This window comes from Cricetulus griseus, chromosome 2, assembly GCF_003668045.3.
Source record: "Cricetulus griseus strain 17A/GY chromosome 2, alternate assembly CriGri-PICRH-1.0, whole genome shotgun sequence".
Lineage (NCBI taxonomy): Eukaryota > Metazoa > Chordata > Mammalia > Rodentia > Cricetidae > Cricetulus > Cricetulus griseus.
The window spans coordinates 341,782,853-341,799,229 of record NC_048595.1 but is presented as its reverse complement, the minus strand read 5'-3'; the positions used below and the strand labels follow the sequence as shown (position 1 = coordinate 341,799,229).

Sequence of the window (16,377 nt, the reverse complement as noted above, 5' to 3'; positions counted from 1 at the left end):
TTTTGAGACAGGGTTTCTCTGTGGCTTTGGAGGCTGTCCTGGAACTAGCTCTTGTAGACCAGTTTGGTCTCAAACTCACAGAGATCCATCTGCTCTATCTCCCGAGTATGGGATTAAAGGTGTGCGCCACCAACGCCTGGCTCATGTGTCATACTCTTATAGGTTTTGAGGAATAAGGTTTGAACATTAAGAAATAGTTTGTGGGCCGGGTGGTGGTGGCACACTCCTTTAATCCCAGCATCGGGAGGCAGAGGCAGGTAGATCTGTGTGAGTTCCAAGCCAGCCTGGTCTACAAAGCAAGTTCCAGGACAGGCTCCAAAGCTACAGAGAAAACCTGTCTTGAAAAATAAAAACAAAAAAGAAATAAAAAAGTTTGTGGATAAATTCAATGTGTCTTTGTTGGCCTAGTACCACATTCTTGGTTTGACTTTGACTGGCTTCTACTGATTTGAACATGTGAATATTGAACACTGCTGGAGAAGTGAACCAGGGTTCTCCTTAGCTTTACTATTGTTTGGGATATTTATGTGTATACAGAAAAAATCACATTCTGTGGGAAATTATTCATTGTTATAGTTGTTAGAGATTATTTCTGTGTTTTCCCAACCTTGGTCATTAAATTATATTCAGATTATAAAATTAAAGCTGATATGCAAGTTCACTGACTTCTAAAAACAATATTTGTGTGTGTGTGTGTGTGTGTGTGTGTGTGTGTGTGTGTGTATCTGTGTCTGTAGGAGGATTGAGAGTTACAAGATGATTTGCAGGAGTTGTTTCTCCCATCATGTAGGACATGGGGCTTGAACTTGGGTCAATAGGTTTGGCAGCAGGTGCTTTAACTCTTCTCAAAAAGTGGACAAATTGTAATATGCACCATGATTCTTTTTTTGGGGGGGGGGCTGGTTTTGAGACCGGGTTTCTCTGTGACTTTGGAGGCTGTCCTGGAACTAGCTCTTGTAGACCAGGCTGGTTTCGAACTCACAGAGATCCGCTTGCCTCTGCCTCCCGAGTGCTGGGACTAAAGGTGTGCGCCACCAACGCCCGGCTGCATCATGATTCTTATGGTTGATCTTGTTACTGAAATCATACTTAAGGGAATAAGTCAAACTTGATGTGTGGCTGAGGATGGCCTTGAACTCCTGATCTTTCTGCTTTCACTTCCCATATCCTGTGATTACAGACGTGTAATCCTGCCTGGGCTTTGAATATGATTTCAGTGAGTAAAGTCTGAAAAGAGAAAATGCTGAAGAAAAATTTAGAAACTAAGACTTGTTTTTAAACCTCAAGTTTTTTCCTCTAGTTAAATCCTACATCTTCCACTGACCTAGATTATATCTTACCTTTTCCTGGGATTATTTCATACCTTGTTCCATTAGTACTTTATAAAATATTTAGTTTAATATTTTCTATGTTTTGAAGCCAAACCTCTTTATTTTTGTTTGCTTTCATAATTAGAGTCCCTAACTTGATCCATAGTAGTATATTGCCAATATTTAATGTGACTAATATAGTTTAAATGCCAACATCTAATTTTGTTTTCTTAGTATTTTGTTATTAAATAGATTAAAGTTAAGAGTGAATCTTAAGAAAATGGGAGGCTAGTGAGTTGGTACAAATAAACAAGTGAAACATTTTCTTTTTTGAAACATTTTCACATTTAATTCCTATGGGTAAATCACATTAGAAAATATTCAGATTCATATTTTTAGTGATTTCTGTTGTCTTGGCTTTTGTTGTTTTTGTTTTGAGACAGGGTCTCTAGCTGGAGCTCACCTGGAGCTCAGTGTGTATGCAGCTGAAGCTGGCCTCAGATTCATAATAGTCCTTCTCCCGCCTGCTGAGCACTGAGATAACAAGCATGAGCCACAATGCCTGGCTTGCCTTGATACTTACTGTCTTCCTTTCTACAGTGGTTCTGAGTGGTTGACTGAAGTTTTTAGATGATAAATTTCGTTCATTTGACTCTGTTATTTAGCTTAGTACAGATTAGCCGTAAATAGTTAGGCTGTCCATTTAAAGTTGCATAAAATATGATGTGCTTTTAAAGAAATGGTTATCTAAAATTGATATCCAGACCCTTAGAAGAAAAAAAAATGTGTAAGGAGTAGGTTTGCTTTTGTAAGGGCAAGGCATATGTAGAGTTTTCACTGTATTAGATTCTGAATTGGGTAAAAATGCTAGGGCATCTGGTCTGTGGAATTCTGTTTAGCTTTGGTTTTTCATCAGCCCATAATGAAAACACTAATTTTTTTTTTTTTTTTACTCTGCAGTTTCTTCCTTGAACCCAACCCCCCACTTTGATCTAATGAAGCAATAGATGAACACAAAACATTCCTCAATTGAAACGTTAAAGTTTTGGTAGTAAAAACAAAAGTTAACTCTTTTTTGTTTGTTTCTTGAAGTGTGATGTCACTATATAATTTGTCTGGCCTGGAACTCACTTCTCACTTTATAGACTAGACTGGGCTTGGACTCAGAGATCCTGTCTCCTGAGAGTTGGGATTAAAGGTATGCACTAGCTTGCCCGGCAAAAGTTGGGAAAAAACCCTAATGTTTCACTAGAATGAGACAAGTAGTTTGGAGTACTTATTACTGTTAAATTCTGGATGCCAGGCTTTGGTGGTGCATGCCTTTAATCCTAGCACTCAGGAGGCAGAGGCAGACATATCTCCATGAGTTTGAGACCAGCCTGGTCTGCAGAGAGACCAGGACAGTTCCAGGACAGGTTCCAAAGCTACACAGGAATTCTGGTAGTGGGTGGGTCTGCTGTACAAGCAAGTGGTGAAGGTTGATAGGCCTTGGAAGAGAAGCATGGTTACTATTATACAAGGTATCGGATGTTTGTTAGTTACTCTTATAGCCACTAGAAGTCTAATCACATCAAGGAAGGGCCCAGCTGTGGGCCCAGACCTCTTGTTGTTGCTGAGGAAACTAATGTTTCTATTCAGTGGGCAAGTTAGTTTATGCATTGGGGTTTTCACCTGGAAAGTAGGATAATAGTTAATTTCAGAGGTTGTTACAAAGATTAATTTGTAGGGAAGTTTTAAAAGCACCTTGCACTTAGTGGGCTCCATCTATGTGGTGACTTATTTGTGCTAAGGTAAGATTGATGGCAACACGCTATGATTCCTTGCAGAGACATCATAGAAGACCCAATTAAGAATGACTCATGTAAGAAAAATTTAGTATCTCTTAGGACAAGAATTCTAGCATGGGGCCTTTATCTTCTGAGTCCTGGCATGAGGGCCGTGAAGCTTTCCTCCCTTTTTCTGCTTTGCCAGCTTTAGAGTGTTGGTTTGTCCTGAATGAATGTCTTCATGACCCCTAATTGTCAGAAATTTGAATTGTCCAACACAGATGAGCACATGATAGTCACCGGAGGGGAGCTGTTTTGAATACCTGTTTGGGAATAAAAAATGTATACCTAGTATACATAATATTGTATTCCAAAAATGGCCATTGAAAGAACAATGTATTTTAACATGGAATGGAGTTCTGCCTTCCCTGGGCAGGGAGAGGCCCAGCATGACCAGAAGCATCATATCGACCTCTCCCTGTAGATTTCTGCCTTTCTGTCTGTCCTGATTAGGGACAGAATATGCCTTAAAACCTGGGAGAGAATCAGAGTGTAGAGAACAGATGTCTCCAACTGTCATCAGGTGGAAAGATTGACGAAGAATATGTGAGGATAGGAACAAAGCTGCTCTGCTCATTAAACTGACCACAAGGCTTCTGTTCTTTATGTTGTCCAGGCACCTTCAGCATCAGAATATCAGCTCTTGCCCACATTGGTTCAGTGGAGAGCACAGAGAAAACAGCATTTGCCTTTCCTCTTCCTGGAGGGTTCTTACTTTCTGTGTTTAACATGAAACACTAGTTTCTTTAAATACTTGCTGGGTATCTCTTTGTTTCTTGTCTTCTATGACCCAGCAACAAAGACTCCAAAGTGTGCCCGGTGGTGGTAGTGCACGTCTTGAATCGTACCACTCAGGAGGCAGAGGCAGGAGTGTCTCTGTGAGTTTGAGGCCAGCCTGGTCTACAGAGTGAGTGCCAGGACAGGCTCCAAAGATACAGAGAAACCCTGTCTCGAAAAACAAAAACAAACAAACAAAAACAAAATTAAAAAAAAAACTCCAAAGAATATAATATTCTCTCCTTTTTTCATTTTTTTGAGACAGGGTTGTAGCACAGGTTGGTCTTGAGCTCTTGGCAATCCCCCTGCTTCTGTCTCCCAAGCACTAGGATTGTAACTATAGGCAACAACTCTCAGCTTTATTGCTTAAAGAGGAAATAAAAAGTTAAGATTATTAGGATGGTAGCAAATGAAATGATTCATATAATCTTGCTATGTATGTACCCTTCTCAGTTGCCAAGTGAGATTAGCAAAGGAACAATTCTTTTGGATAACTTTTCTGTGTCTAAAAACCAACCAACCAACCCCTTAGAGACTTATTGTAGTTGAACATTTCTCAGATTTTGGTGGTCTGGTAAAAGGTCCAGTATAGGGAATTCAGAAATGAGTGAGGGCTGCTTCCAGCCTAAAACACTGAGAAGGAGTTACCCAGCATTTCACTTCTGAATGTTTTCCATGTCTATCTTTTTACATAGTGCATTTGTGTTTCACAAAAATTTGCTTTCTGTATCTATTTTCTCTATTTTTATTCACAGTAGTATGTAATACTACTACCATATTGTTTCATCTATATGAATGAAAAGAAAAAAAGATTTCTTCTAGCAGTCTATTGATAATTTTCCCCTCTTGACTATAGTATAGTTGCTTATCACTATTTTTATTGCCTGTATTTTATACTATATTGAAAGGCTTTATATAATAATTTTGTTCATTTCTTTTCTCACTGTTGGTCATTTTAGGTTGAGAATTTATTTTCTATTGTATAAAGTTGTGATAAAATACAGTATAATGGGCCGGGCGTTGGTGGCGCACGCCTTTAATCCCAGCACTCGGGAGGCAGAGGCAGGCGGATCTCTGTGAGTTCGAGGCCAGCCTGGTCTCCAGAGCGAGTGCCAGGATAGGCTCCAAAGCTACACAGAGAAACCCTGTCTCGAAAAACAAAAACAAAAATACAGTATAATGTTTATTATCTTAAACCTTTTTCTTGATTTGATACTGGATCTTGTTGTGTAGCTCAGGCTGACCTTGAACTTGTAGTTCTGCTTCTGCCTCAGGAGTATTGGGAGTACAGGCATACATCATCATGCTTGTCCAGCTCATTCATTAAAAAAAAAAAAAAAACTAGTTGTGTGTGTGTTGTGTGTGTCTGTGTGTGTCTGTGTGTGTCTGTGTGTTGTGTGTCTGTGTGGTGTGTGTGTGTGTGTGTGTGTGCACATGGAGGCCAGAAGGTGAAATTGTTTTCCTTCATCAATCTCTATATTATTGTTGTTATTATTATATTTTATTATTATTATTATTATTATTATTATTATTATTATTACTGTTATTAAACACCGGGTCTCTTTTTAGCCTTGGCTGTGCTGGTACATGCTATGTAGATCAGGCTGACCTGGAACTCACAGAGATTCAGCTCTCTCTGCCTGCCAAAGGTTGTAATAAAGGTGTGTGGCACCACACACAGCTCCTCTCAGTGAGCCTTTGTCACTGACTTGGTGCTGGCTGGTTCAGGAAGGTGGGGTCAGCAAGCTCTAGGGATCAGCAAGTCTCCACTTCTCACCTGAGACTATAGACACACTCACATGAGTTCAGCTTTAAAATAAATGGGTGCTGCTGGAGAGATGGCTCAGTGGTTAAGAGCACTGGCTGCTCTGCCAGACGACTCTGGTTCAATTCCCAGCACCCAGATGGCAGCTTACACCTGTTTGTAACTCCAGTTGCAGGGGACCTGACACATTCACATTGATACACATAAAATAAATAAATAAAAACTGAGGCATTTTTCCAGTGTCTTTAACTATTAAAACTTTGTGTTTTGTTTTTCAAGACAGGGTTTCTCTGCATAGTCCTGTCTATCCTAGAACTTACTCCGTAGACCAGGCTGGTCTTGAACTCACAGAGATCCTCCTGCCTCTTCCTCCCTACTGCTGGGATTAAAGGTGTGCAGCACAAGCTCTGTTAAAACCTTTAAAACCCCATCCATCCATCCATCCATCCATCCATCCATCCATCCATCCATCTATCCATCCATCCATCCAGTATGTGTGTTTTAGGGGGGCAGTAGCTATAGGCCATTGCACATAGGTCAGAGGACAACCTGCATGAGTTAGGTCTTGGGGATTGAACTGAGGTGGTCAGGCTTGGCAGCAAGCATCTTTACCTGCTGAGCCATCTGTCCCCATTTTGAAGTGTATAGCTGTAGCCACAGTCCATCTCTGTAACTCAATCCATCTTGTAAAACTGAAACTTTTTGTCATTTAATAAGTCCTTATTTTTCTTCAGCTATCGGCAACTCTGTTTTCTGTTTGATTTTTTACTGTTGTAGGTTATTTTGTACATCATACGCTAATGCATTGGTATATTCAATATTTATCTTTTTTTAAAAAAAGATTGTTATTTATTATGTATACAGTGCCTTGTCGGCATGTATGCTTACACATCAGAAGAAGGTGCCAGATCTCATTACAGATGGCTGTGAGCCACCATTTGGTTGCTGGGAATTGAACTCAGGACCTCTGGAAGAGCAGCCAGTGTTCTTAACCTCTGAGCCATTTCTCCAGCCCAGTATTTATCTTTTTTTTTTTTTTTTTTTTTTGTGGCTGGTTTATTTCACTTAGAATAGACTCCTTGACATTTATTCATTGCAGAATACCCTTTCATTTTAAGACTGAATTATAATAATCTATGTATGGATATATACTACATTTTTCTTACCAATTCATCTGTAAATGAACAGTTTCCTCCACTATTTTAGATTGGAATAATGCTGCTATGATTTTGGATGAACAACCACCTCTGAAAAACCCTGTTTTCAAAGCCAAGCAGAATGGCTCATGACTGTAATACTAGCACTCAAGAGGCAGAGGCAGGACAATACACTAGTAATTAGAGACCAGCAGGTCTATATAGCATGCTTCAGGCCAACCAGGACTATGTAGTCAGATCTTGTCTCAAAAGAACCAAAACCAAAAGATACAACAACAGAATACTCCTGGACTCTTTCTTCAGTTGCTCCTACACCTAGAAGTAGGATTGCTATGTCACATTGTAACTTTTTAACTTTTCTTATGGTGACTTTGCCATAGATTATTTAGTTTTTGCTGTTATTGACAATGTGGTCACTTTTTTTAAAAAATATTTTTTATTGTTTTTAATCGTGTGTATCTGTGTGTGGATATGTTCATATGAGTGCAGCTCTCTTGTAGGCTAGATAGATCAGATTCCCCCTGGAGCTGGAGTGACAGTCATGTATTGCCTGATGTGACTGCTGGGAACCTGGTTCTTGCTAGAGTTCTTCTGTAGACCAGGCTGAAACACACAGAGATCCCCCGCCTCCTTCTTCCTAGCTTTGGGGTGAAAGGTGTGTGTGGCCACACCTTCCTTTACTATTGAGCTATCTTTCCAGCTGGGTCTCATGAAACCCAGACTGGTGACCCTGAACTCCTGCTTCCATCTCCCAGGTATTGCGATTATAGGTGTGTGCCGTCACACCTGGTTCATGCTGTGCTGGGGATGGGAGCCAGGCCTTTGAATTGCTTTCTTAGCACCTCTACTCACATTTTCTTTTGTGACTTAATTTTCAGCCTAACATTGAATAAATTCCAAAGTCTAACTGTTGGAAATTATTTCTACTTTTAATCTTCAGAAGCAAGAGAAAAAGAGGAAGAAATGAACAGAGAGAAAGAATTAAGAAAACAAATTGAAGATGTTGAACCAACACCATCAAGCTCCAGTGCAATCAGAGAGCAGTCAAAATCATCATCCAGGTGCCTGAATTTCTCAAAAGGCTTCTCTGCTCCTAAATTCTCATTCTGCAGATGTTCATAATCTAGTGTAGCCAAAAAGATATTTATTTATTTATTTATTTATTTATTTAATACTATTTCTCCACATTAGACAGTTGTATACTCCTAGACTGTGAAAATGCTGAGAGTTGCTGGGTATTGGTGGTTCACGCCTTTAATCCCAGCACTGGGTGGGGGGGGGCGCAGAGGAAGGGGATCTCTGTGAGTTTGAGGCCAGCCTCCAAAGCAACAGAGAAACCCTGTCTCGAAAAACAAAACAAACAAGAAAAGAAAATGCCTAGAGTTAGCTTTGGAATCCAGGAAGTGTAAAAAACAACATCAATAATCTCTAACTTTACATCATAATCAAAAAGAAAAAAAATCATACTCTTTTAAATAACTATTTGCCTTTATAGAATTTTAGGAGAAATACTTGTCCCATGTATTTTGTTTAAATAGAAACCTATTATTTGTTATTTTAAAGTTTATTTTTGGATCATCTTTGTGATTACATTGAAGAGTCAAGTATGATTCCAAGATTTTATACTAAGGATGTTCTGGTTTATGATTTGGTGATCATTTTCATTTTCTTCACATTGAGGGTGGGTTCAGTGTTTTTGAGATGAGGTTTCTCTGTTTCTACTTTCCAAAGTAGCTGGGATTGAAGTATGTGCCATACTCAGCACTGTTTTTCTAGTGCAGTTTTGGGAAGGATATACTTGAGAACAAGTAAGAGCTGCGCATGCTAAGTGAGTGCTCTACTTTTGAACTGTGTTCCCAGCTCTTTGTTTTTTACACAGGGTCTCAGATTGGTCAGCTGCTCAGGCTGGCCAGGAACTTCTTGATCCTTCTGTCTCTTCTTCCTGAAGATGGGTATTATAGACATGTGCTGTCAATGCCTAGCAATGCACATAGTGGTAAACTGCTACTTACAGTTTGAATTCATTTCTGACCATTCTTCTGTATTCCTGTTTAATTGAGAAATGCATGTACACACACACACACACACACACACACACACACACACACACACACACGTACATACACACTATCTTATTTTTGTATTTACTTTTATTTACTTACTTATGCATTTATTTATTTTTGAGACACAGGCTTGCTCTGTAACCACCAATGATCTGGAACTCACAATAATCCTCCGGCCCTCATCTCTTGGAGCCTTAGGATTGCAGATTTGTACCACCATGCCTGATCATTAATATATCTCACACACACACACACACACACACACACACACACACACACACACACACAAACACACACTTATTATTGTTGTTGAGACAGGTCTCGATAGGCATTGTGTAGACTAGACTGGCATTAATGTCACAGAGATCTGCTTGCTTCTACCTCGAGTGTTGGTATTAAATGTGTACCTCACTTTGCTCAGTTTTTAATATGTTCTTAAATAACTACTAGATTATTATTATTTTGCCTTTGTAGTGTGTTGGGAGTCAGTATCACATACCATGTAATACTAATACTTCCACATTTATTGGCTTTAAAGAAATTGTATGGGGCAGGTATGGTGGTGCATACCTTTAATCTCAGCACTTGGAAAGAAGCAGTAGGTGGATCTTTGTGAGTTCCAGGCCAGCTAGGACTATGGAGTAAGACCATGTCTCAAAAACAAAAACAAAAACAAAAGTTATGTGAACCTACCATGGTGGCACATGTAATTTTAGTTTGTATGAAGTCAAAGTGGGAAGATTAGGAGCTCAAGGAAGGGCTGTATGAGATCCTTCTCAATCAAATACCCAAAGCTAAATGATAACAAGAAGAAGCATTTTATCGATATAAGTTGTCACTCAATAATCATGAAAGACAGGTATCATTGAGCCAATGGACTGTCACTTCAGTTAGGAGAGAAATGTCATGTACTTACCATCTGATTTGTAAGGTAGAAGCTGGTTGGTCATTTGCCTTTCCTTTTAAGAGATTCACAGAAGGGGGCTGGAGAGATGGCTCAGAGGTTAAGAGCACTGGCTGGCTGCTCCTCCAGGGGTCCTGAGTTCAATTCTCAGCACCCACATGGTAGGTACTCATGCAGGCAGAACACTATATACGCAATACATAAATAAATAAAATCTAAAAAAAGTTATTTATAAAAAAAAGAGATTCAACCGGGCATTGGTGGTGCACACTTTTAATCCCAACACTCGGGAGGCAGAGGCAGGTGGATCTCTGTGAGTTCGAGGCCAGCCAGGTCTCCAGAGCGAGTGCCAGGATAGGCTCCAAAACTACACAGAGAAACCCTGTCTCGAAAAACCAAAAAAAAAAAAAAAAAAAAAAAAAGAAAAGATTCACAGTAAAAGTAGTGAATTTTGCTTACAAATTTACTTCCTGTACTAAAATTGGATTGTAGATATCGTTTTATGTTCAGTTACAAATGTCTTGTAAACAAGTCTGCTGGGAAAACAGAGCAGAAAACTTGACTCTTGGCTGTCTTCCTACCCAGTATGGACTGTTTTTCAGTCTCCAGTTCCTGTTTTGGCACCATACAGAATCAAGGAATACTTTAAACATGGAATGTATTTTGCTTTCTATCAGACATTTTTGAACATAATTTCATGGACTTTGTTTTTCAGAATTCTGAAAATATGTTGAATTCAATAAATTTTGGCTTGAGAATATTAGAAGTAAAAAGCCAGAAATGGAATTAGGAGCTAACACATTCCATCCAGATTTTATGGATATATTAGGCTTAGATAATGAACCATGAAATTAACACGGATCAACTTAGTTCCCAGTTTAATGCTTACCTCTGAACTAGTTAACACAGTTAACTTAGCATAGCTGCTAAGGATCAACATTTTAGTTTAATGGTCTCAATGGTCAGATATTTTTAAAAAGTCTGTGACTTCTCATATAATTGGAAAATTGGACTTTAGAACAGGGTGCATAACTGAGTATAAAGTTATTCAGCTGTTATTTATTATTTATTGAACATCCTCAGTGGGTAAACACTCTTAGGCAGTGGGTTATAGCTAGCAAGTCAGCTCTGTCTGTTCTCACTCACTATGTTCTTTTTTTTTTTGTTTTTGAGACAGGGTTTCTCTGTGGCTTTGGAGGCTGTCCTGGAACTAGCTGTTGTAGACCAGGCTGGTCTCAAACTCACAGAGATCCGCCTGCCTTTGCCTCCTAAGTGCTGGGATTAAAGGTGTGTGCTATCACCGCTCAGCATTCACTATGTTTTTATTGGAGCAGGAGCACTAAGAAGTAGATAACAGTCCGTGAACAACCAAATACCTGACCAAACATGGTAATTCAGCATCATGTAATGAAGATGAACAAAATAAAGTAGTTAGGCTAATGGTGACTGGTAGAAAGGTGTGCCCTGAAGCCTCTGAGGAGGTGACAAGCCATAGAACAAGCTATAGGGAGCGTGGTTCAACAGAGCAAAGACCCTTATGGTGAGCTTGTCTTACCCTGTCTAGTTAGGAAGGTGGTGCTGCTGTCATTGGAGAGTTGTGCTATCTCTTTATGTAAGGTTGACATGTATGTTAGACTGTTTTCCCTACAGTATTAAAACTAGATGAAAACAAAAGTTCCATTTTCCTTCAAGTAGCTATCGAGTGGCTTCTGTATACAAACACCATTGAGTTGCCAAAGAGCAATGGATAAGATAGAAATGTCTGCTTTCATGAAACTTCCTAGAGGGAGAAGTCAGTGCTATTTCATCTTATGAGATATTGAAAAGATTTACATATTTAGGGTTGCTTAGCTCTTTGGGGGGTGAAATAGAAGTATATTGGATGGTTTGTGGCCTTCAGAATGCCTGTAGATATTTGATGGAGACCTTAGTGAGAATGTGAAAGTTTCAGATGTGTGAGAGTAAAAGAAGAAAACAAAAACAAAAAAAAAATGGTCTGGGAATTAGTATGTTAAGGCCCAGAGCAAGGCATTTTTAGACTCTAAGAAGGCTATATTTGGTGCTTTAACCATGTGTAACTCTTGGGTTAGCATTGGAAAATAGTTCGTGTTTTCGAATTTGTGCCCCAAAGTTCTAGAATAATGCTAATTTCCTCACATGGATGGCTTTATTGGCTCCTTTGGTGACAGTGATTGGATTAAGTGCAGTTAACAGAGGCATTGGTTATCTCAGTGGTTTTCATGAATTAGTTTTTATAGTTTTCTTCTGAATTCTGCTGTCCTCCTGTCTCTTTTTATGGGTGATAATGACTTCATGAAGCTCCAACGGATAGTGCTTGAGTAAGATAACTAGATGAAAGTCTTTTTGTATGTTTCTATATTTTTTAAATACAGAGTCTTACTCTGAAACTCCAGCTGGCCTAGAACTCTCCATGTAGACTAGGCTGGCCTTAAACTCAGAGATCTATCTATGCTTTTTGAGTGCTGGGATTAAAGGTGTGAATGACCATGCCAGGCAAGATAGAGTAATATTTGAATACTGCATTTATTCACTTAATATTTGAACTGCAAATGTGAAAGTACTTGAAAAACTTGTCCATTATAAGGAGAGGTAGGATTTCCTGAGAACTTAGCGCTGTCTCCAGAGATACCCTGGAGAGGCAAAGGCTCTGTAGCAGAAGCAAAGAGTATCTGTTTCTGTGTTTTCAGGGACACAAGCAGCAGTGACAGTGAAGACAGTTCTGATTCATCTGATGATGAGTTAATTGGCCCTCCTTTACCCCCTAAAACGGTAGGAGAACCAGTTAACACTGTGGATGAAGATATCCTTGGCCCTTTACCTGCACCCCTCGGTGAAGGAGACGAAGATGATGATGATGATATAGAGGATGAAGGAGAAGAAGAAGTAAGTACTCAGAGGTTATGTAAGAACTCAGAGGAGTTACATCTTTAAAGTAGTAGAGAGAAGAGTTTCCTGCTAAATTGCCAGTCGAGTGGAATAGCCACCACATAGGGATTATGAAAATCAGACTTGGACAAGGTGTATAGCTTAGCCGGTAAAGGTGCCTGCCTCCAAGCCTGTAGACCTGAGTTCCATCCCCAGGATCATGTGGTGGAAAGGACAGAACTGACTCTGAAAGTTGCCCTCTGAACTCTACATGCACAGAGGCATACAACACATAAATAAATGGATGTAATAAAGTAGTTTTTAAAAGCAGATTTGTCTTAGTTAGTTTTAAATTTATTTCATTAGCCCAGGGTCTTTTGTATGCATGCAAGCACATATATGGTGGTGAAATGTCATGTGATCGTTGCCAGGCGATCACCACATAGGGCTATGTTTTTATGTGAGTGAAAGATGAAGCTGATTAGAAAAACATCCAGGAAGCTTGAAGATATGCTGTCAACAGGAGCAGAATTTAATTGACCATGTATCTGGTTACATGTTTTAGGGGCTTGGTCTGGGGTAAGTTTTATTCTAGCAAGAGTGATTGGAAGCAACAAAGGCACAGGGCACAATACAAGATTAAGGAGAAAATCAGCCTGTCTAGCACAGAAACTTCATAAGAAGAGCAGGCCTTTGACCTGGAACTGATGTGTGAGTAAACCCAAATTGTAGCTGTGCTGAAAAGTCAAAGTGTGGCTAAATTAAGGACTTTAGAAGTCCACTTGTAAGCTTAAGCTGTTCAACTTTTTACAAATGTATAAAATTATGTGGCAGTCAAAGCAAGGCTGTTAGTGATGCATGACCACTGGAGTTTAAAAGTACACACTTAGGGCTGGAGGGATAGCTCAGCCATTAAAGGCTAGGCTCACAACCGAAAGTGTACACTTAATGGTAATGCAAAGTGTATTAGTATCATTAGAGTCTTAAGTGAAACTTCCAAAGGAAAGACAGAATGGGATTGGGGAATTCCTTACATCTGTCCCTTCTTCCCTTCTTCCCTCCTTCCCCCCCTCCCCCCTCCCCTCCCTCCCTCCTTCCCTCCCTTTCCTTTTTTTTTCTTTTTCTCTTTTTGATTCATAGCACAGAATCTCCGAGAAGTTAGGGCAGTTATTTATGGTGGATGGCCATTTAGCTTGAGGATTTTGAAATGGGAATGACACCTTGCAGTGGCTTTCTTAGATCCCCAGAAATTATGTTACCTTCAAATAAAGGCTTCCCGTTTTCAGATGATAGTTTAATATTTGATAAGTGGAAGCTTCATGGGTTGTTTAAGGTTCTAAGTGAGCAGGCAACTTTCCTGTATTCTCACATTGATTCAGATATGTGGGATGCTGACAGCTTCTGAGGTCATATAACAGTAGAAATGAAGCTATTATGTCTTAAGCATAGATGTTATTATGAGATATAGCTGGATGATTTCAATAAGTGTATTACAGATAATTTATGTAGCAGTCATTGGCATGTATTTCAACATTGAATTCAAATTATTTCTGGCCTTAGAAATAATTTTATCTTGTCCCATTGTCTAGATTTTTGTACTTATTGATTTAGAAGCTAAGTTTAGTTCTTTCAGGAAACTGTTTCAAGGTAATAATCAGCAAAACTATAAGAGATTGTTTTACCAGGATGCTGTCTACATTTTTACAATCTAGGATATATCAGGTGGTCCATCTGCTTGAGCATTATGAAGTGCCTTTGCATTCTTCTTTTGTCTGTCTCGTATTTATATTTATACCATCAACCTTTTGTATCTTCTTTCCCTCCCCTTTCCCTCCAGCCTTTTCTTGTTTATTTACTCTTTGGCCCTAAGCTTATGAATTTACTGAAATCTTTTTGTAATCCACTTTTGTTTCCAAATTACTCACTGATCATCTTTCTCTATTACTGATGTTTCAGAAGTACTAATTTGTCCCACGTCACCAGTTTCCTTTCCAAGTCTGTGCTGTCAGCTTTTGCCCTTGTCACTGACACTCCTCTCAGATCAGTGACACTCTAAATATGCAAATTCAGTTTGGTGTGGTGGTACACCCCTGTGATTAGGAAGCTTAGGCTAGAGAATTGCTTTGATTTTGAAGCCAGCCTGGCCTATTATAGGGCATACCAGGCCAGCCATGGCTACATCAACACAAACCAATAACAAAACCAAACAGAATTAAAAGGAAAAAAAAATCCAAATCTAGACATCTTTTTCTCAGGTCTCATTCTACCACTGCTGCAACATAGAGCATAGTTGACCTGTGCCTTAACTCTTCCTTTCTTCCTTTGAGCTCTTGGTTTGCTGCCTGTCCCTTGACTTTTTTTTTTTCTTCCAGGAGATGTAGCTATCAAACACCTGTTATCAGTCAGGCACTTTCTACTGATGGGGGACACATGGGATAAAACATTCAAACTCTAGTAGTATTTACATTTCTGCTACTATTTCTTTGCACTAATATCGTCATGGGCATTTTCTAAGGACCTTGGCTTGCCTACCTTATCACTTGGTCTTGGGTAGTTTCTTGCATCTTTTTACCCTTATAACTTATGTTCATTCCTGGCAGCTAGTGAGTGGTATTGTGCAGTCTAGCTTACGGTCTAATTTCTGACTACTCATGAAACTAAGCTCTATGCTCCATATTCTAAATTCAACACATCTTGAGATCAAACTCAATGTTGTTTCTCTTGTGTAGACTCCTGTTTTAGCCTCTCAGCTGAACCGGTTGCTGTGGGATCTTCTATTTCAGTGTCTTCTCAGGGCTGCAGGGTTAAGCATTCCATAACAGGTCATGTCACAAACCATAGGAGAGGAGAGCAAAGCAGTCCATAGGCAGTGCTTCATCTGGAGGCTTCTGAAAATAATTTAAGCTTGTTGTTGCTCAGAAATCTTCAGAGCATTGTTACATCATATAGGAAAGCAGCCAAGTTCAAAGTCAAAAATACAAACTGGGACAACACTGAATATGAATGTAGAGTAAGTCTTAGGTACTGTTGAATAGTTTTACATCTTACCTTTTTCCAAGTGATTTGATACAGCAGTGTAAAAAATCATAAACTGGGAAAATGAAGAGAAAAGGAAAACAATGGGAAACTGAACTCTACCCTTGCTGGGTGAGGCACCATACCCTCCCCTCTTTAAAAAAAAAAGTCCAGGGGCAGGAGAGAGGACTTAACTGTTAGGAGCACTGACTGTTCTTCCAGAGGATCTGTGTTTGATTTCCAGTGCTTACATGGCATCTCATAAGTATCTGTAGCTCCAGTCCAAGGGGTTTGATGACCTCTCTGGCCTCCTATAGTCCCAGCACTTGGGAGCCAGAGGCAGAAAGATAAGGAGTTTTAAGTTCCAGACCACATAGGGCTATATAGTAAGACCTTGTCTCTAAAACACACCACACCACACACACACACACACCAGCAACACCCCCCCCCAAAAAAACACCAAGATGTTGTTGTATAGATATTCTCTTTAAAATTGGGATTAAAATACTTTCTTGTAATGTTTGTTGTTCTAGACATTTCTGCTCATTAAACAAAGATGATATGATCAGTCCTAAATTGAAGTGAGATTATTAATGGATATTAGTTTACCTTAGACTAAAAGGGACCGACTAAACTAGTTATATTGCTTCATTTTGGTTGAATAGCTTATAGTT

General features: G+C 39.4%; 1 protein-coding gene across 1 annotated transcript in view; it reads left to right on the top strand.

The window, feature by feature from the left end:
- Wdr70 (WD repeat domain 70) overlaps positions 1–16,377 on the top strand; it is a 226,461-nt gene that overhangs the window by 7,339 nt on the left and 202,745 nt on the right. Inside the window, exons 4-5 of the mRNA XM_027401331.2 lie at positions 7,776–7,896; positions 12,511–12,706. Of these exons, the coding sequence (XP_027257132.1) occupies positions 7,776–7,896; positions 12,511–12,706 (317 nt within the window). The remainder of the gene's footprint in view (positions 1–7,775; positions 7,897–12,510; positions 12,707–16,377) is intronic.